The 20,324-nt window shown below is 40.4% G+C and overlaps 1 protein-coding gene across 1 annotated transcript; it reads right to left on the bottom strand.

Annotated features, from left to right (window-relative positions):
* Positions 1-3,671: 3,671 nt before the first annotated feature.
* On the bottom strand, positions 3,672-4,532 carry ATOH7 (atonal bHLH transcription factor 7). Its single transcript, XM_077182749.1, has one exon. The coding sequence runs from the start codon at positions 4,530-4,532 to the stop codon at positions 3,672-3,674; it is 861 nt and encodes a 286-aa protein (XP_077038864.1).
* Positions 4,533-20,324: the final 15,792 nt, after the last annotated feature.

The following is a 20,324-nucleotide window of genomic DNA, read 5'->3' as shown; positions in this document are numbered from 1 at the left end:
CACTGTTCAGTGGGACAAAGATTTATGAGCAGACAAAACTCAGCCTCTAAGAATACACCAAGCTCTGAGCATCTAAGCTTTGGCTTCTTTGAAGGCCTAAGAGAAGCCATAATTATTTAAGGGGACGGGGCATGAAATGCCCACACCTGCAAAGTCCAGTACAGAAGGTGGCTCAGAGCCATTACCTGACCAGCATCAAAAAGTCAGTGGGGAACAAATATTTGGGAGCAATAATCAAACCCAAGTCAAACTGTCAAGTTTACATTTCACAAATGTCACTAAAGTATTTGTAAAGGAAAGCTATTAAAGGTAATCGATGAGTTACTGAATAGTTGTGTTTGAGAAGTCCCAACCAGCATGGACATTATCTGCTTTTCAAACTGCACTCAGACAGAACTTTTAATGATCAAACTTTCCCATCACCTCAACTCACTCCCCAAAAGGCTTTGACAGATAATCAATGGACAGACAGCTGTCTGTGCACGACACAGAATTTACTCTGCTGCCTCCACTACTACACTGAACTGGAAATCCCAACTTCCACACTGCACCCTCCCAAGGAACAAAACCAGTACAGCATTAGATAAAAATCACAAATTTCCCAGCAGCCATATTACTAATTATAAATAAAGGTATCCATAAACATTCAGGTCCCGTTAGCACAACAAAATCTAAGAGAATGGGGATTACAGGGGACTATAACCTTAACCATGCTGATCAGAAGCAGAGATTGATACCATGATCTGATTCACTACCTACATACTGCACTGAAGTGCTTTGCAGGACTTCAGTTTCAATTCTTAATAACTTTTGGTAACATGAGCACAGATATTTTATGGTTTGTGTTGATTTGTTCCTCTTTATGAGAGTTTATTACCATTTAATCATTCCCTGCATACAAATCCATTATTTTTTTAACTATATCATCATATGCAGCAGAAAAATAAATACAATGCTGCATAGAAGAAACAAAATTGGAAGAGAAATGGCTGTTAAGTACTTTTACCTGAATGACTGCAATGTCATGTCCCACAAAAACAAATCATATGTCAGTAGCACAGAAGCATCAGTCATGTTCTTGCACCCTATTCTGGCATTTATCCTTTTGTACTGTATTCCCCTTCCCACCTCAGCTTTAGGCAATCTTTCACTAATCCAAGCTTTCTATGTTATATAATCACATGACTTATTTGCATCCAATTCCTGTTCCAGTATGGAAAACCCACTGCTGTTAGCAGGGCAGGTGAGACTTTCTGCCTGAAGTTTACAGCTAATACTTTAGGGTAAGGTAGCATATAATTTAATTCAGAATTGTATTCATTGTTATTACATACATAAACTTGCCACTTAATGGTAAGTAATATTCACACAGTATTAACTTGACTATATGATGGACAACAATTAATTCTACTGTCTGAATAACATGACTTCATATCTCTGAGGCTGAATCCACTTTCAGCTTGCTGATAAAGATCTAATGCAATTCACAGGAAGCAAGGCCCACATTTTAATAATTAACACTATTCATTACCTTTCAAGAGGCTAAATACACATTAAAAACCCATTCCTGAACGGCAGTGTTTAAAGCAGAGAGCTGCTCAGAAGGCACAGTGTGTTTAAGGCAGCCTGAAAGCCATCCTCCATGGCAGAGAGCATCCAGCTGGCAGGGCAGGAAAGGCAGGAGCAAGGGCAGCACAGGGAGGGCAGGACCCTGCCCTGAACTGCTCCTGCAGCACAGCCCCTCTCCCCCAAACACGGCTTAGTTCCTATTCATGCCTTTGTTCTTCTCTGAAAGCTGCTTAATTGTCGAAAATAACTCCTATCAAAGCTATTCTTTTGTCATTTGAAAGAATCCTGAAATATAAGACATGGCAGCAGCCAGCAGGGAACCTGCCAGCCTTCCCTGCTGGAAATCCACCACCAGCTGTTGAGGGCAGTGAGACAGTGTTCACAGGGGTCCCAGGATGAGGGAAGAGATGAGGATCTGACTCCATGTTTCAGAAGGCTTGATTTATTATTTTATGATATATATTATATTAAAACTATACTAAAAGAATAGAAGAAAGGGTTTCATCAGAAGGCCAGCTAAGAATAGAAAAGGAATGGAATGAATAACAAAGGTTTGTGGCTCGGACAGAGAGTCTGAGCCAGCTGACTGTGATTGGCCATTAATTAGAAACAACCACATGAGCCCAATCCCAGATGCACCTGTTGCATTCCACAGCAGCAGATAACCATTGGTTACATTTTGTTCCTGAGGCCTCTCAGCTTCTCAGGAGAAAAAATCCTAAGGAAAGGATTTTCATAAAATGTGTCTGTGACAGGGCAGCAGCTCGTTTTCCCCTTCCCTCTCCAGGCTAACCCAGGGAGGGCTTTTCTCTGCACTCTCCCCTCAGCAGCAGCAGCAGCAGCCTCCTTCAGCTCCCCCCTCTGCTGCCACCACACCAGGCACTGACAGCTGAGCTGCTGCAGCCTCTGCACCCTGCTACAAACACCTCTGCTTCCCCAGCCATCCTCTCTCTCCTCATTTCTTCATATTCCCAACCTCCTTTCCTCTTCTGCCTTTTCTCCCCAGGCTCCTCTATCCCCTGCAAGTGAAAGCAGCAAGGAAACAAAAGGCCATTCAGCACATCACCAGGGCTGAAATGAACTCAGCTCCTCTACAAAAATGCTCCATAAATTCTTCCCCAAATTCGTACATAAAATACACTCCTAACTGGGGAGAAAATATCATTTGCTGGTTGTTTCTTCAGCACATTAAACTGCCAGGATTGTGACAGAAGTAGTGAAACATTTGGGGTAGAAAATCCACTAGTAATTCCTAGGGTAGGAATTTCAGATATTTGGAGAGGACGTAGTATATAAAACACTTTATTTAAGATTTACAAAATCTGTTATTGTTTCCAGATAACATAAGGTTAAAAAATAAAATCCCATCATTTAAAGCCTACAAAAATCTAGAAGCTTAGATTATTTTCACACAAGCATTCTCATTTATAGTATACAATCACACGTGTTTTTACAGCCATTGAAAATAAAACATTCCTTCCATGACTTGAAAACAGCTCTTTTTCGAGCATACAAGAGACACCATAAATTGGATTAAAGCAAACCTACACAACTTGGGAACCCATATGTCAAACTTACAAAGTTTAAGAAAGTTAGTTCTCTGAGGACTAGAACTCCAATACATTATAAAACTTTTTCCATGTGAACCATTTATGCAAAAAGACACTAAAGAACAACTTTAAAGCTGACATTAAAAGAAAAACATGGAATGAGGTCCATTTCTGGTGCTATTCCATTCAGTTACACCACGGGTCAACTTGTCCCATGATCTGTAGAAATACTGTCATGATTCATCACAGTGAAAAAAGACACCAAAACCTTCTTTAATTAAAGCATTAAATACACTAGATAAACTAGGAAACAATTGCCAGAAATACTTCAAATTAAAAGTATAATTTCCACCAGCATTAAATAAATTTATTCATCTTAAATGCCTTTTGACTTTATGTTCTCAGAGCAAATTTATTTTGTCAAATGACTATAAGACGCAAACAAGAATGAGCTATTATAATGCCAATATTACCTCAGTCAAGCAGATTAACTCTTGCTAATTATTAAATTACACATCTGGCTTGCTGCACACTGTTAGCTGGCAAGAAGTCCTAGTTAGCTATCTGGAAGTGCTCAGGGTGGTAGCTGAACACCCTGTGTGCGTAGGGATCGCTGTCGGCCGAGGCTTTCTGTGCCGGGTAGTGGTGGTAGCTGGTGCTGTGCAAGTGCTCACAGTGCAGGCTGAGCCACTCTCGCTCGCTGCTGAACCTCTCAGCTTCGGCAAGGATCCTGGTCAGAGCCATGATGTAGCTCAGAGCCATCTGCAGGGTCTCGTACTTGGACAGTTTCTTGTCCTGCCCCCACTGCGGCACCACCTTCCTCAGGCGGTCGAAGGCCGTGTTGAGCCCCTGCATGCGGCGCCTCTCGCGGGCGTTGGCAGCCAGCCTCCTCTTGGCAGCGTTCTCCATCCTCTCCGAGCTGCCCCTCACCACACAGCCCATCCCATTCTCCATCCTCTCCGAGCTGCCCCTCACCACACAGCCCATCCCATTCTCCATCCTCTCCGAGCTGCCCCTCACCACACAGCCCGTCCCATTATCCATCCTCTCCGAGCTGCCCCTCACCACACAGCCGGCCCCGTTCTCCATCCTCTCCGAGCTGCCCCTCACCACACAGCCGGCCCCATTCTCCATCCTCTCCGAGCTGCCCCTCACCACACAGCCCATCCCATTCTCCATCCTCTCCGAGCTGCCCCTCACCACACAGCCCGTCCCGTTCTCCATCCTCTCCGAGCTGCCCCTCACCACACAGCCCGTCCCATTCTCCATCCTCTCCGAGCTGCCCCTCACCACACAGCCCGTCCCGTTCTCCATCCTCTCCGAGCTGCCCCTCACCACACAGCCCGTCGCGCTCCTGCACTGCAAGCCTGGCTCCACCACTGGCTCCAGGGGATTGCCTTTACAGGTCTTCATAGTTGGTGCAGCTTCACTGTCACGCTAGCAAAAATTCGCCTTCTAAAGAGTGGTAAGGAAAGTACTCATGGAGTAACCCTTGAACCACTTCAATCTGTTTCCCAATATAAATTATGGAGTATTTTTCTTGCCTTCTAAAAGAATAAATATAATAAAATAAAAGTTCTTCTGGTTCTTCTGGAAATGTCTGAAAATTGTTTCTTATCGTTGAAAGAAAGAATGAAGCATTTTTTATGTCTTATGCTTTCATTCTTTTAATTTCTTGAATCTCAAAGAGAGAGAGAAAACAATGAAATCTCCATTCTCAAGATGTATGTTAATGAAGAAAAGAGTCCGTTGAATCCAAGAGGGATCGTACTGGATTAAAGGCACAACAACTCCCAATGGCAGTTCCAAGTGAGAGCAGTCCTGGCTCGGTTCAGGAGGGGATTTTGTGATGGCGATGGTTGTGCTCTGAAGCCGTGAGTCCCTCAGAGATCTCTCTTTCCTTGGCTCTGCTGGCCAGCAGGGATGGTGTGCAGCGGCCAGGATGAGGCTTTATAGGAGCACAAGAGCTGAACAGGTGGTGGCAGGTGGGCGGGCGGCACGCTGCTGCCATCCCAGCACCTTCCCACCCTGGGAACTACAGGGGAAAAAGCCAAACAGTAAAATCCCAACATTACAGCCTTCATCTGGTGAGAAGTCTTCCAAAGCCATTCTGTCCAGCCCTAACAACTTGCCATCTGGAGTAGTGTCTGGCTGGCCCCACAAGACTCTGGGCAGTTAAGCAAAAGACCCTTTCAATGGATAATCTGTTGCAACTCAAGGGGAAAAAAAAAATCTCTGTGCATTGTAGTATTTGTACATTAAAACCTGTGAAAATTCCAGCTAAGTGTTGAGGATAGAATAACTGCATTAATCAAAGAAGAGAAAGAGCTAAAAGATAGACGACCAAGAATAGAACTGTTTCGCACATATGGTACCAAAATAAGTAAACTCAAATTATGAGAAACCCTCCAGCATCCACAATTTTAATATTGTATAAAGTACAAAACATTGCAAGCAGAGTAGTGTCTTAAGAAAAAAGGGGATTATATATTTGCCTGTCAGCAAATCAAAGTCATTAAAATAATTTAAATATATTTAAACAGTTAAAATGTAGTGATAGATTTACCTAATAATTGCAAAAATATTTAGATGGGTTATGATAGTTATAGACAAAAACATGTAAGTATACTAATCACCTGAAAACTGCCCTTTTTAATACACCCTATTAAAGTATGTATGTGCATTTGACATGAATTAAAGGTGTATTTTTAGTACTGTATTTCTAAACAAGTGACAAGAATAAAAGAGGATGTGAAAAAAAATCTTCTTGCTGGCAGCAAAGGATCAATTCTGCTACAACTGTAATGCCAGAGGAGCCACAATATACACACACCCATGCCCCATAATTATAACATCTTTCTTTTACTGTACTTGTACTGTACTAAAATCACAAGTACATAAACTTACCAGGAAATATCATATGATCTTTTTATGATGTACACAAAAGGAAAGAAAAAAAAACCTGACACACAATGATTTATTATCTGTATTGATTTCAAACTTAATTAAATTGTTACCAGCATTCATAAATTAGAAACTTTTTTCATTAGAGACTGAATACTGTATATTTATTTAGAACTATAGCTCAATTGTTTTCATTATGACTCCAAAACTTGGTGTAGTTGTAAACAGCTGATTAATCCCTAGCAAAAGCAATGACAATGAAATGAGGTTGAATAATCCAAAAACAATAGGATGCAATTGAACACTAATGGACTCCAGCATGACAGATGTTGGATGTCGGCTGTTACGCCCAGTTGCTCTGCTCTTAATATTCCCCATCCTAATGATCATGAGCAGAGATGATAGTTGGGGTAGGGAGCCTCCATTATTCCATTATCAAAATGTATGCCACTTCTTCAATTTTTAAAGAAGTGCAACTTGGTCACGTTTCATTAGAAATGTTCGACTTGGCTGTGTGTGTGCGCTGACCTATTCTCCAAACATAAAGAGCTTCTACCACTCACTAAAGCACCACTTTCTGATTGTCTGTGTGAGAACAGCTCCCTGCAAAGACCCACAGAAACATATGTCTTCCCTAAAGGATCAGCAATTAGAACTTGTGAGATTTCTGTTTCTGAAGATGCTCCATGGGAAGTACCGCAAGTACAGGAAAGAAGATCCACATCTGATCTTCATGCTACTGCTAAAGCATATTTCAGTGCTCCTGCAGCCTTCTAGCCCTAATTTTGTTATCCCTAAGTTTGTTAGTTAAACCCTATGTCTCTTACAGTGAATGTCAAATGATTTTTCATGTAAAAGAACACCAGAGAATTAAGGTGTTCTGTAAGTTAATAAATACTGTGTGTTCTCATGAACTAGCTGCTACTCAATTCAGGTAGTTAATTGCTCTTCATCTTAAGAGTGCTGCTAACATCATGCCACAAACACAAAAAGCTCCCCTTTCAAATAGAGTACTGTATTTTTTCACTTGGCAGCAGTTTTGTTTTTTTAACTTAACATGTCCTGCCAGCATAAATTACAATGAAGACTTCAAATATATTGAAAATCACAGTGCTTCAGAAACTTGGTATTTTCCTTCACTAATGCACAGTAACCCAGCACACAGCAGTGCTGTTAATTCTCCCTTCCTAACTGATTCACCACCATCATCATGCTTTGACTAACATAGTGCTGTAATCTCAGGAGAGAAGCTGTGATTTATCTCTCCTACTGAACACGCCGTAACTTCAGCTTAAATGATTTACTATCAAATCACAGGACAAGAGCCCAGATCCATTTAGACTAACAATGAACTAATAACAGGATTTTATAGCCCACAGGCAAAGCTAAAAAATGCTGGCTGATCAAAATACCTGGTTTTCATCACTTAAAATTTTGTGAAGTTCCTGCTTTATGAAAGTGAAATACAAAACGTATCAAGGTCTTATTCACATAACCTACTTCATTTGCCCAGCCCCATTGCACTGCCTTATGGTAATGTTATCTCAAACTAAAAAATAATCTGCTTTATTGCTCAGTGAATAAGAGAAAGGGTATCAGTTGGAATTTTCACAGGTTTCCTTCACTCACTTTGATTTCCTCTATATTTCAGTTTGTCTCAATTAGCCCTTATGTAATTGTACTCTCTCCTCCCTTTACTTTTAACAATTCCTCATATATATTACTATTTGAAATATTTTTTAAATTATTATCAATATTTTTATTACATATTTTTAAAGCTCTTACCATGTCCTGATGTGATAAACTGCTGTGGTGCTAAAACCTTTTCTTAAATCCTAACTTATATTAGTTTTGTGGGTTTTGTACATCAACCATTTCTCAAAAAATTCCCTTTTACTTTTTTTTTCCTCATTAGATAATTCCAAACCAGAAAAACACCAGAATCACCAGAAAGAAGTTCTATGTCTACGCAGTTGCTCAAAATTCAATCTTTGATTCTCTAACTATGCAGGTACCAATTTAGTGCTACTTCATCAGTGCTGCAATACTTGCAGCATTATTTCTGAGTCAGATTTTAATTCTAAACCAGTATCATTAACCAAAATATTATGTTTCCCTCAGAGAAAAACAAGAGACAGATAAGAATGCTATTTCAGTCATAAACCAGATTATTTTAGCAACCTCAAGTCACACCAATATTAGGAAAATAAAGGAGAGTTTCAATTCATTAAAGAAATTAGGTAGTTTCAGTATTTATGACTACATAGATAAACCCATTCAAAATTGTCTGCTAGGTATCCAAGTTAAAAACTCAGATGCAATTAGTGCAGCACCCACTAAGAGATGAATGTCTTTCACCTGTACTACAAAAACACAATCTAATTACTTTGATTACTTTTATTGGGGATTGACTGGCACCAGAGGCTAAATTTAAAATGAAATGAAAGCAATATTTCTAGTTAAAGTCGAATTCCTTTACTTTCTCTAGCTGTATTTATAAAAACATATGCAAGCAATGGATCAAAAGAAGAATCTTACCTCTCCCTTCTAGGCAGAACTATTTCCTCTCAGGTAGAGCCCTTCTAAAAGCCTCAAGACTCGTCACCACTGCTGTTTACCCTGAGCAAAGCAGAAAGAATGGCAAGCTGTATGCTGCCTAATTAAGAGCAGGTGGGTAACTACCAAAATGTGGCCATCCTTGAGGGCCCAATTTCTTGTAACATTTGACTCAGCTCACAAGACAGGCTAGAAATCCATGGTGTGCAGAATCACTCCTTTTCCTGCCTTGGTTATTTGTGTTGTTTTCCCTGTCAGAGCCACAGAAATATCCAAACCCAACAATTCACTAGAGAATGTTGTATCCTGCAGGGACACTTAGGAACTAATACTGGAAATGGAATAACAACCTACAGCTGCAGGAGGAGTTTGAGCCATTTCACCTGGGGCTTCCACCCTGGCACTGGACACCTTTTCCTATAAGGAACAGTTCCCTTTCCTCCTCAGCCTCTCTGGGCTGAGCTCTCTTTCTAGCAGCCAAGGACCTGTCCCAGCTGCACTTCAGGTCCTACCTGCCTCAGCACCCTCCAGTTACCACTGAAATTCACCCATTTCTCTTCTGCTCTACATTGTCCTTCCCACCTCCCTCAGCTGAGGCTCAAAAAGCAGAGCTTTCCCCAGTGATCCTGCACAGAACACCCTCTCAACATAACTTTGTTTGAAAGCATGCTTTTGAAACAGGGGTCAGAAACCTCTGAAAAAACCAAAAAGGAGAAAGGAGTCCTTTTACCATGTTACCAGAGGAACATGTCTTGAACATTTTACTGTTTCTCACCTATACTATACATTGAATTTTGTTACATTATGTACCTTTGTATACACACACAATAGATCATGAAAGAAGTTTCCACCTAGAATGATATGGTAACCCACTGAACCACTAGAGCAGCAAAAAAAGCTCTGATTATTACAAAGCTAGTGAATTTTCCAAGTACCACATACATGGCATGTGCTTAAAAATACAGTTACCTGTCAAGGTCAACTGCACCTGCACATGCTCAGCAATTTGCAAAAGCTGTCCTGATGTTTTTCACTAGGGAACCTACAGCCACAGCACACCAGGGCACACACAGTGACCTGGCACAAGGCTCACTGGTCACTGCCCCAGCAGAACTGTGCAAGGAAGCTTGGCTGCTGCAGTTCCACAGCTAAACCAGCTAGTCTGGGTAAATACTGACTCTGTTCATCTTCCAGCTGTCAATTAGCTTGATCAGCACTACCTCCAGTACCACAGGGCAATACAAATTTTAAAAAAATGTTAAATATATTCGTTAAGCATTACTTGTTAACATTACATAGGCATTCTGACATAGGCAAGAGCAGAACTCATTTATTTAAGATGTAATTCAGTTTCTTTAAGCACCTTTAATTTTCCTATATACTCAGTTTCAATGAAACAAGAGTCTTCCAGGGATGACCTTCCATTATTATATAGCTTGAGAATTACTAAGAGCACCATGCATGCTCTCCACCATGAACCAGATGAGTGAAGGAATCTACTTTATCCTCCTGATTCCAGACAGGAATTACTGTGATCTCTGATAGATGTTTTCCTAATCTGCTCTATAAAACTCCTAATCTGCTCTAAAAAACAGGGTAATCAGCAGCACAAGTGGTAAATTATTATTATTATTATTATTATTATTATTACTATTATCTTTGCATAGATCAGATAGCTCAGGATTAGGAAGATGAAGTAGATGGTCAGGACATATTTCATATCTGATTTGACCACATTTCCTCCCAGCAGAAGGAATTATAAACTCAGGACTCTTGGGTTCAGCACCAGAGCCTGGAGAGAGCAATTCTCCAGAGGGTGTTCACCTCTCAGTTCTGAGGCTCTTCCTTAGTCCTCCTCTCTCCTGTGGCCCCTTCCCTTTTTTTAACTTTTTCAGGTGTCTCTCATCCAATTATGACCCTGCCCATCACAGTCACCTCTGTAAAATACAAGGGGATCTTTGAGATTCCAGGGGTGGGAATTCCTGTCTTTACCCCCTGTGCCCACTGCCCTCCAAACAGGAGAACCTCCACTTGGTCCTTTCAGCCTCAAACCAGAAATGTTTGTGCAAAACAGATTCTGCAGAGATGGCAACAACCAAAGCCCAACTATTTATGAATCTGCCTGTGTGAAGCAGGATGTGTGCACTTGTTTTTAGAACTTTATACATGTAGCTGAATTTAATGGGCTGCTTGACACTGCAGCAACACCACTGCTACAAATGAAACAAAACCAAAGATCCCAAGCTTGCTGCAAAGAATGGATGAACCAAAATCTTTTAACAGGAAATCAGCTGTGTTCTTCCTTACCCAACAGACATGGTCAGACAGCCTCAAGCAGAGGGTATGACTTGTTATTCCATTTTACTGCTGACAGGGCAGCCTTTTGCTGGATCAGGTGGTGGTATGGCCTTCCTGTCCCTAGGAGCTGCTTCTCCCCAAACACCAGAATGAGAGGCCTTAGATTGAGCCAGTTCCCTACACCAACCTTGGGAAAAAACAATCTTTCTTACACTGTACTAAGTTACTCTTAAATTACCTTTTTGCTATGACATCAGAAGCACAAGAAATGCATTAACATTATTGCAATCACTGCTTAAAAAACTCTCAATTTCATTTGCTCTATATTAAAAAAACAAACAAACAAACAAACAAACAAACAAGACCATTCACAAGTCAGCCTTTATTTTTTTTTTTTTCTTTGGAATTGAGTAGAAAGCCTACAAAAAGTCCTAAAAATAAAAACTGACTGGGTAACTATGCTGAGAGACAGTATGGAAATTCAGCATGGAACAAAAGTAATGCCCTAGAAGACTCTCCCCTGTTGAAGATCATCAAATATCAAGGTGGGAAAAAACAACCCCTTTTTATTTTCTTATAACCCTTTTTCTCTTTATGTCTGGGGATTGTATTCCTGACTCACAGGAGAACTAAACCTGTTCATACAGTATCTACAGACTTCAGTACTGGCAATGAACTGACTTCATCACAGCCTATGGCAGAGAGAGCTGCTACAGGAGGGGAGCTCTCTGTTTACTCTTGAGGGGAAAAAGAGGAGCAGAGAAAGGGAGATAGAAAAGGTGTGTCATGGTATCAAAGGAGAGGAGTGCAAGAACGTGCTCCCTCTGAGTTTCCCAAATACCTCATCAGAAAAAAATCCTATTTACAATCAAACAAACAAACAAAAAAACAACCAACCAAAAAACCAACCAACCAAACAAAAAAAAACCCCAAAAACCTGCTTGTACATGCAGATTTTGGTCAAACAAGGAGTTTGGTGTACTTCAAAAATAGGGAAAACATTGCAGCATTTTATTACTGAATTACATCCTGTTTTATTAAAACTTTTCTGCATAATTTGGAACTGTGAAAGAAACCCCTGAGTGAAAGCACCTTTTCTCTCCCCAGACATGAACAGTTAGTCCATCTCACTTCTAGTGAGGTTTTTCCCTCACATGCTAACTGTCCATGGGTCAGGAGCAATGACAGCCACTCTGAACATTCAGCTTTTTATTCCTTCCACCAAAAGCACAGATTTTCTCAATTCTTTCCTACTGTGAAAAGTCACTCTGTACTGTCTGTTCTCTATCAAGAGGCACAAAGAGCTCAGCCTGAAGCTGACATCTTCCTGCACCTGTTGCCACAAAACCCAAGGAGATGTGGAAGTGAGTGCTGCAGTCCACTCGTGGGACACTGTGACTGGAATCCTGCAACCTGCTGCACTCCACTGCAGAAATAATGAATGTGCAGAACAATACAGGGGAGTCTAAGGATGAAAATGAGGGTGTAAATTGTTTGAAACAGAAATACTTCTTGGCAAGTAGATAAAAACCAAAAGCCAGTAGAGAATGGTCTCCTTTTTGAAAAGCAGAAAAGTACACAAGGAAGAAGCTCTGTGTGGGATAAAATATAGTATCTAATGCCATGAACTTCTAAAGGCCTGAGTATATTTAATATTCAGCCCTAAGTAATCTCACTGAATTTAATGGCAGTCTGCTTACAATATTAGACAGGATCACCTGGAATTTCAGGGATAAGAGAAAAGTGATAAAAGGCAATGGGGAAAAACAAGGGCCACAAGATGAGCTATGAGCAGAGATACAGGCAGGAATGGAAAGTGACAATAATAAAATATGGGAAGGTTTCGAGTGGACTGAGCTGCAACAGTTTGCAGCAGCAAGAACACACAGTCCCTAAGATTAGGAACTGTCTTTGTTTTATTTTTTCTCCAGCCCTCTGACTGATTGTTGTAACATGGAGAAGAGAATGTAATGTACCTTGGAAATTAATTCCAGTTATACAGCTGGTTCCTAGCCAATTAGGAAGAAGACTCTCAAAATTCCTCATCTCTCAAAACCATAATTAATGCTACAGTTAATGTTGCTTGCTCAAAACAAAATCGTGTATAGATTGTGCCATAGTTTATTGACTAATAAAAATACAAGAAGGAACAATGAAGAGAGTGATGCCAAAGGATGCTTTTATAAAATCATTTTTCACTTCAGAAGGAGTTATTTTCCTGTGTAAACAGGCATAAAATTACTACCCAGTGCCCTGCTTCTCATTGATTTCTACTTGGCACAGTTTGCCAGATGCTGTTTGCTCTGAGTGTCGCCTTGACCTGCCCTGGTGACGCTGGCCCCTTTCTGCTTTGTGGCAGGATTTTCCCAGCGGGGAGGTCCCACCCCTCTCAGAGTTCAGTTGCAACTTTTGCTAAAGGCTCAGAGGTTACCCATATGTTGTAGTGCAGGGGCCAGCCTGGCTGGAATTAACTCAGGAGTGGCGTCCAGCTTTGTGGCTGGAGCTGGCCCAGAGGAGATTATAAATGCCCCAAAACTAATTAAATATTTTGTCTCCTGCTGGTAAACAAAAGCGAATGAGGGCAAAAATACGAAATGCCTGATTTAACTAGGATCTGTAAGTAGCTTGACAACAGCAACCCTGAAGTCAGTGATGCATGATTTAAAAGCCCCTAATGGGTCAAAGCTGCTACACAAATGAGACTTTTGTCGATTATCCTTCACTTTATAGATTTGCAGAACTGTTACATAAATGTCCTTCCTGCCCGTTTCCAGAGGAGCCTTTCTGGGGTAAGAGCCATGCATCCACAGATTTCTTTGGAAGAATTCTTAACTTTCACTTTTGCACTGAAGAAATACAGAAAGTAAATATAACCACCAAGGAAATAGGTACAAATAAGAACTGACAGCATTTTCAGTAACATTTTCAAGGATCTGAACTGTCAAGTGTTGCTTCATAAAAACGAGAGAAAAATCTCTCAGTTAAAAACAGATCTAGTAAAATGTTTTCAATTCCATTTTCTCAGCTAAGTGCCTAATTCTAGGCACTTCTATTTAAATATGTATCTATAAAATACAATATTCTATATTCTATAAATATTATATAGAGAGAGAGAATATATTCTATATATTCTATAGAATATACAGAATCAGTTAAATTATTTAAATGCAGAATAATATATATCTAACCAATTAAATTATTTAAATAATTGGTCAAATGCTTTTGATATCTATAATTCAGATTTCATCTATTCAGTTATGTAAATCAAAAATCCACTCTCATGGCATTTTAAATATTGTCTGTCCATAAGGACATATTATATTTTAAAATACACTGCTGCAGACTCAGTTTCTTTTCTTTTAGAAATATGTAAGAATTGTCACATAAATATTCCATGACAATGTTTTAGAAGGTTAAGTGATGAAAAGTCTCACAAAAATCCCATTATGAAACAAAATGAGAATTCCAATTTGATATTCTGCATACTAATTTCCCATTCATGCTTAACTTCACGTGTTTCTGTAATCCTGCTGCAGCTAATGGGACTAATCCAGTATCGAAAGGCAAAAATAAGGTTTGGTTGTCCAGGACCACAGTGCATAATGCTGTGAACTACAAAATGACTTGTTCAGGAAAGCAGAACATTCACCTCATCTGGGAGGACATGTGTATATTTTCCATAAACCCAGTTTTACTTGTTTTTTAAAAAAAAAACATTAGAGTAAGGTTATCTTTATCTGCTAAAATTTGAAACTTACTAAAAATGGCAAGGATCAAGAAAAAAAGAAAAGGAAAACTTAAAACAAATTGGTATATATACATATACACACATATATAAAATATAGACTATATATATATAGACCTCACTTCAATTTTATTGTACTTTACCATTAGATCTTTATAATTTAACTGTCATGCAAATGAAGTCACCCTCAGCCACATTAAGTGAAGGTTTATGCTAAGGGCTGATGTCGCAATTACTGCTTTCCAGAGGGAGGAGGAAGCCTTGGAGCTCTCTGGGTGTGCCCCCTGCCCAGGCAGCTGAGTGCCCACGCACACTCTCCTATTCCACATCTGCTCCTTTGTCTGCATGGACAGCAGGACGCCGCAGAGGTTTCCCCATCAAAGAAAGGCAATTGGAAAAGATTAAGATGTTCTAGTTAGGCCCACGGTAACATTTGATGTTTTGGATTTTCAGCTCTCCCAAGTGTCACATTGGGAGCTCCCAGGAATTGGATGTGACGGGGGTATTCTAAAAGCTACCAGGAAAGAATAAAGAAACACTTGATGTGCCTGCTAACAGTTAATGCTGGCTCACAATGCACAAAGGACAATGTTTCCATCAGGTACCACAGAATAAAGTGATAAGCCATGGCTAGGAGAGCAAAAAATCTCACTGCACTCCATGGACAGAGCAAAAGGACTGAGCATTTGACATCTAAAAGCTTGGTGTTTGCTTTTTTCTCCCATAAAGCTAATTGTTTCTCTTAATTCCTTATTATTTCAGGATTTCAAGAGTCTTGAAAGTCATCATTCTATCAGATTTCAGTGGAGTTTTTTTCTGAATTGTACAAACATGAGGATGGGAAAGTAAATTATTAGTCTTAGTGGTCTTAAATTAAGGTCTTAGTGGACCTTAGTTATTATCTTTATTATTATTATCTGTAATATTATTACAGAAATATTATTATTTCTGTAAAAAAGTATATAGTTATACTTTTTTACAGAAGTATTTTCAGCCACTGTTGTTATACAAGTTCCCTTCTTTCCATACAAAATAAATTACACAATCATTCTTATTTAATTGCATACATCATGGTTTATGTCATCAACTACTCATGGACTTTAATTCCTGCAAAAAATGCAGGAAGGCAGCTCTATTTCTGTCACAGCTGGCCTTATTCACATATAATTGAGAAGCAAAAATATATGTATTACTTTTTTTTCCTTACAATTTCAAAAAAAACCAGTGTGAGCACAGGAGTAATTATACTTGTGTAATTCAGACTCACTGAAAAACGTGCCTCTGATGGAAGTGCTCTGATCAGTTTGAAGAATTGGGGATGCTTTTCAAGTCAAACACTAGGCTGAGGAATATGGGTGACAAAACAGGAACATGTATGTATGACTGCACAGGGGACACGAGCTCGTCTCTGCTTTTTCCACAAAGGCTGTTTTCCACACAGGGTGTTAATGTTTTCTCCCCCAAAGCAAAAATTTTCAATAAATTGCACAAGGCCTTTGCACAGGCTGTTAGAACCATGTAAGAAAATTTCTCCTAGTTAAGAAAAGATGCCATAACCAGTGTCAGCTCTCACTAAAAGAACAAGATGCCTGAAAACAACTGAGGAGAGGAAACAAACACACAGAACTTCAGCTATCTCCTGCTTTTCCTTGGCTGGCAGGAAAGCCTAACAGAAGCAATGAACTGATATTGTACTCTTCTAAGGATCAAGATCCCACCTGGGTTTTGCCCATCTCAAAATCCTAGGGCATAGCACAACTTAATCCACACTTCCCATCAGCCAGGACTGCAGCAAAGACCACCTTCCACATACAGGTCCCTTTGGAGCTCTTCCTGGAACTGCCTGTACTGGTCTTCAGTCAGTGCTAGTGCTTGACAAGACAACCAAATCCTTTGTGAAGAACTTCCAAAATGAAACAGAAATACCAATTAACTGGTGTTCTGTCTGGAACTAATTTAATTCAAAGGTGTCTTCTGGTACCTTGGGATATGGAGTGTTCTGCTCTGGAGAGAATCAATCAGTGGGAGATTGATGAAGGGGTGCTGAGGTCAGGTTTGCAAATACAGAACCATCTGCAGAGTCTCCTGGGTTGGTACCTGCAGCACAGTAATTTACAGGAGCAGGTGTTTCCTTTTAATCTACATTTTTTTTCTGCTGAAATTGTAACTTTATTAAAAAGTGTCTGCAGTTTATTATTAAGAGGGTACTTTGTTCATTTTTGCTATTAACTGACTGCTGAAAGGTTTCTGAAAGTTTTAATGCCCGTAATCCTTAAAAATACAGTTAAGAAAAGAGGCTGTGATGTTAAGTATGGAAGTCAACCAGACAAATCTTTAGAAAGCTGCTACATGTAAACACAATAAAGCCCAAAAGTCTGTTTTTAAAACAGAATTATATTGTTCAGGACTGAGCCATTTCTTCCCAAATAAAGGTGACTGAAATTATTCCATTCACAAAGATTCTAATTTGTTTACAGCCCTAACTAACTCTGGAGAAAGGAAGCTTTCTGAAACAGAAAAACACTCAAGAATTCCAGCTGGAATTTCCCACCATGGTAAGATGGGCACTCTGGTCAGTCCCCTTTGGTTTGGCTCCAAAGCACAGCAAAGGTCAGTAAAGAACATTTGAAGTCCAGCTCAGGTTCCTGGCTTTGCTGCACCTCACACCTTGCTCCAGCTCCACTCTAATCCACATTATCCCTTGTCAGGCCTGACCCCCACACCATCCAAACTGGCTTTGCAAGGTTCCAAAGGTGCTCACATTGCAGTCTCCACAAAGGCATTACACCCCTGCCTCTTCACAATCCTACAGATGTTCTGCACAGTTTTCCTTGGGTTTGCCTGATGTACTTTACCCACCTGTAACTCCTACCAGGACAAAAAGGACATACAGAAAAGCAGTTGCCTGGTTTGACTCTATCACCAAAAGAGTCACAGAACACTGCAATGTGAATAAACCTTGGCCTTATATGAATCACAGCATTCAATCCCAAGGAATATCCTTCTTTGCCAATCAGTGAGGCAAAACCCAAGTCAAAGTACACAAAGAAACCAATAGAGTTAGAAATTAATTTTTTTCTATATTCTGCTTTAGACATTAAATCTAAATGTCTTAGTCTAAACCCAACTTCCTAGGGAAAAAACCCATACACACCATTGACTATCTGGTCATACCCTGGGTTTTGCTCTTCCACTTTCCTATTCTTTGGAAATTTTTATTTATGGTTTGCAGTAAACTTCAGGAAATAAAAGGACAGTGACTCAGCAATTGATAAAAATCTCTAGTTCTGTGGTTTTGTTTAAGTCTCTTAATTAATTTCAAGACAGATTTACTCCTTGGGGGAAAAATAGATGTGAGAATAAAATATGCTTAATTGGCAGATTTTTCAGTTTTTAATTGAACTAATGTAATTTTTACCTGACCAAGCATCACCCTTTATTTTAATTTAGGTTTTGGGTATTTTTTTACTTCTGGGAAGGTTCCCTCTGTTCCCAGCATGTTTCCCTGTCACTCTGATGAATACTGAGACAAAGAAATCTCTCCTTTCCCAGAAATAACTGCCTCATCTGTTGCTAATTTCCCTTCCCATCCTTATGGAACACATGGCTCCTTTCTATGACCTCTTGCTGTGTGCACATTCATGAAGTCTTTAGAATTTCCTCTTCTTCCAAAACTTTCCAAATTTAACAACCACCTTCAATGTATGTTTTCTGTCTATTCTCATCTAAATAATGGAAAAGAAATGCAAAGTATTTTCATGACTCCTTTAAGCAAAGCTGCTAAATGGCTTCTTGAGTTATTCCCATTTTCTTGACATCCCTTTTAGCTCTACACTCATTTCCATAGCAGTACATTTGTATGGTTTCTGTTGCTCACTAAAGTTTCCTGGTTTGCCTCCTTCCTCATGGCCACGTGTTTTCCTCCTGGCCCCTACACGAGCTGTGCCTCTGCAGAGGCACACACCAAAGAAGCAAAACAAGCAAAAGGGCATTTAAATGTTCGTGTCAGGGCTGCTGGATCTAGCCATGGATTTCCTCCAGCCTTACAGTGGCCTGAAGCTTCTGTGGGACACTCTCACAATAAATAACACTCAAGTGCACAGGAATTTTTGGAATTGTATTTCCCTTTGGGTCATTTGCTCTTGGTTCAACACATCTCTATGCCACCAGTCTTAATTAAGAGAGCAGCACAAAACCGTTCTGCAAATCCTCTGCACCATAAACACTAAACAAATCCTTTGCAAAAAGATGTGAAACAAGGCCACACAAGTTCTAAATAATATTACTTTAAGTTTGCACAACCTATTTTTTAAGATGGGAAGACAGAATTTGTCACAACTTATTTCCTTTACTGTTAACTGAAATATGCAATACAGTAAAATAAATCTTAGTGAATAATTAGGATGACCAGGTCAGCTACACAATATTTCATGAGAATAAAGTTGCTCCTCAGAAAATAAGTGCTCTTTTTCTTGCCACCCTCAGCAGCCTTACTTGTTTTGCATATGGTTGCACGTTTAATTAGCAATCTTTCTGTAAATGTCTGCAATTAGACAATGATGATTAATAAAATAACTCCTTTAAAGCTCCATTTAGGCAGCAGAACTGCACAATCAGGTATAATTAATTCATCATTAATAAATCATGGCTGATTAACTAACATGTTGATTACAAACACATTACTGCATAGCCTCCCACCTGAGCTCTGGTGATTTTTCTATCCTGAAAAGAAATAGAGACAAAGTAGTAGTAAACTATAAAAAAATGCTTTAAGCAGCAAAGATATTAGTTTGGTCAGGAAATTTATATAACAAATCTCTTTGAAATGTATGGGTCTTGTTCATTATTAGTTCTCTTGAGTAAAACAAATTATTGTACTGTCTATTTGTTAAATGTGGATGGGTGAACAATGGCTGGGTCTTGAGTTCACTTTTACTCCTAAGGAAGCCTCTTTTCCTCTGATCATGGGCCAGATTCAGCCTTTGCCTAAGCCAGCAGGAAGCATGAAAGCAGCAGCACTGCTGCTCCAAAAGGTGCACAGCCCTTCAGCCAGGAACAACCCGGGGAATACCCAGGGAACATCCAGGGAACAACCGGGGAACAACCCGGGGAACAGCCTGGGGAATATCCAGGGAACATCCAGGGAACAACCTGGGGAACAACCCGGGGAACAACCCGGGGAACAACCCGGGGAACAACCCAGGGAATATCCAGGGAATATCCAGGGAACAACCTGGGGAACAACCAGGGAGTATCCGGGGAACAACCCGGGAACATCCGGGGAACATCCAGGGAATATCCAGGGAACAACCCAGGGAGCAACCCGGGGAACAGCCTGGGGAATATCCAGGGAACATCCAGGGAACAACCCGGGGAGCAACCCGGGGAACAACCCAGGGAATATCCAGGGAACATCCAGGGAACAACCCGGGGAACAACCTGGGGAACATCCAGGGAACATCCAGGGAACATCCCGGGGAACAACCCGGGGAACAACCCGGGGAACAACCCGGGGAACAACCCGGGGAACATCCAGGGAACATCCAGGGGAACAACCCGGGGAACATCCCGGGGAACATCCCGGGGAACATCCCGGGGAACATCCAGGGAACATCCAGGGAACATCCCAGGGAACAACCCGGGGAACAACCCGGGGAACAACCCGGGGAACAACCCGGGGAACAACCCGGGGAACATCCAGG

Source organism: Agelaius phoeniceus, chromosome 9, assembly GCF_051311805.1.
Source record: "Agelaius phoeniceus isolate bAgePho1 chromosome 9, bAgePho1.hap1, whole genome shotgun sequence".
Taxonomy (NCBI): Eukaryota; Metazoa; Chordata; class Aves; order Passeriformes; family Icteridae; genus Agelaius; species Agelaius phoeniceus.
This window is presented reverse-complemented; position numbering and strand designations above follow the sequence as displayed.

Excerpts from the sequence above, each read along its gene's own strand:
- ATOH7 (XM_077182749.1), bottom strand. The coding sequence starts at position 4,532 with ATGAAGACCTGTAAAGGCAATCCCCTGGAGCCAGTGGTGGAGCCAGGC.